This window comes from Perkinsus marinus, assembly GCF_000006405.1.
Source record: "Perkinsus marinus ATCC 50983 genomic scaffold scf_1104296944080, whole genome shotgun sequence".
Classification (NCBI taxonomy): domain Eukaryota; phylum Perkinsozoa; order Perkinsida; family Perkinsidae; genus Perkinsus; species Perkinsus marinus.
The window spans coordinates 50-1909 of NW_003211571.1; the positions used below are offsets into that span (position 1 = coordinate 50).

The following is a 1860-nucleotide window of genomic DNA, read 5'->3' on the forward strand; positions in this document are numbered from 1 at the left end:
CTCTCTCACTCTGATCACTCAGTGAGGCACCCAAGAGATATGCAAGGGCAATCGTATCTCCGTTATTGACTAGGACATGGCACGTTGATCCGAATAGAGTGAGTACCGACACTGGAGAGCTGCCGCTAACTACAGCTCTGCGTGCGAGGCAGCCGGGCATGGTCAAGCTGTTGTTGGATGCTAAGGCGAATCCACTGGTAGGAGTAATGTACTGTATATTATCGCCACGGACGTAGTCCTATGAGCAGGCTCGGGACCCATCGTTGGACAAGTGCCCCCTGTTGATTGCACTAGCTGATTTCCATCATACGGGTAGGCTCCTCTCTTTCGATCGCTTGGACCAAGTTCATGATGGTCCTCTTTCAGTGACTGCTATGGCCTTAGCTGAATCACCATCCAACATTGTGGAGGATGTCATGAAGGAAGACGCGGAGCATAGCGCCCAACAGGCAGAGTAGGAACAGAATGACCACACACAACAGAGTGTCAGTGCTCGTATTCACTTAGGGTCTACAGTCTTTTGGTGATCTCTACCGATTTACTTGAGAAGGCCTGGAGCTTCGGCCTTGAGCAACACTCGACATTGACCGGTGCTGGGGGTGCTAGTGACGATGGTCTGCTCATGATGCTCACTCGAGTGAGTACTCCTCCAGCTGCTCACATGTATTGTCATCTACAGTGTGGCCTTACCTCACAGTGCCTCGAGGTGTTGTCTGTGTCCACTGTTGCTCGGGATAGCGCGGTGACATACACCAACAAAGACGGTAGGCTACTCCTCTGTGTGTATATGGGGTCCATCACTGACTCAGGTGAGGGTCTGCTCCACATAGCGGCCTCGGCTATCGACTTCCAAGTATGCGATAGTGCAGTCGACCTCGGGGCTAATGTGACAACCAAGGATGGCAAAGTAGATGGTGTTGACTGTGGTGTCCACTATGACTTTCCCTTGTAGGGGCACACTGCTATCATGAGAGCTCGCAACTCTGGGGCTTCCTTTCCTACCAACCATTACCTAGCATGCCATCTTGCACTGAAGGCTTCAGGTTAGTTGGCGGCTCGGCTCATTGCAGTCACTTGTGTAGATCTATATGCTGTTGTGGATGCCGTGGAAGGAGCCTGGCTGGCTCGTCTGACTCCTCCGTACACTAGTGCGCCTTCCCCTATAGTGAGAGCTACTGCGGACTGTCCCCTAACAGTCAACACCAACAGCGATCGATCAGTGGCCATAACCAGGTTCTTGCTGCTGTTCAAACGTTGGTGACCAAGTTGACGCAGAAGCTACAAGAGGCACTAGCGAAGGAGGATGTCTCCCAGCTGGAGGAGTCGATCGAGCTCGTGAAGTACAGCAGGATTCAAGTCAGCCATGGGAATGTTCTCTCGCGGACTGGGATGCCTCAACTCAGGGTATGCCTGATGAGGCCCGAGCTATCTGCACGATGTCAAGATTGAAGCTTATTCGAGGAGTGGAGGCTGCCAACGAGCTGGAACTGAAGCAAGCCATTATCAATGCCAAACAGTGGGATGTTACTCACGTTTCTCTAGCCCCACTGCTCTCCTCAAGGTACAAGGTGTCTGCTGTACTCAGCGAGGAACTTGCATCGGCCGAGGTTGCCCTCAAGGGTGTGGTCCAGCAGAAGGCTGTGACCAGGGCTACCGAGGACCTCCAGAGGGCTCTTGACTGCGGAGATCCCCACCAGCTATGTCGAGCCGTTGTGGAGTACACGATGTTTCTATGAGATGTTCCATAATGGTATTGCAGGTCTAGATGTTGCCTCCCTGACAGCAGCCCCCTCCTAGCGAAGGCTACTACTGTGCTGACCGATCTCGTCACGAAGATGCTGGAAGGAGGTGAGATTTGAT

The 1860-nt window shown here is 52.8% G+C and overlaps 1 protein-coding gene across 1 annotated transcript; it reads left to right on the plus strand.

The window, feature by feature from the left end:
- Positions 1-248: 248 nt before the first annotated feature.
- Positions 249-1736, plus strand: Pmar_PMAR012117 (hypothetical protein; the record flags this gene model as incomplete). The annotated part of the gene is made up of 10 exons (XM_002780789.1): positions 249-312; positions 367-454; positions 508-637; positions 680-764; positions 810-907; positions 953-1043; positions 1083-1165; positions 1234-1356; positions 1404-1516; positions 1562-1736. Coding segments are annotated over 10 exons (1050 nt in total), but the record flags the coding sequence as incomplete, so codon positions are not given.
- Between the last annotated feature and the right edge of the window lie 124 nt (positions 1737-1860).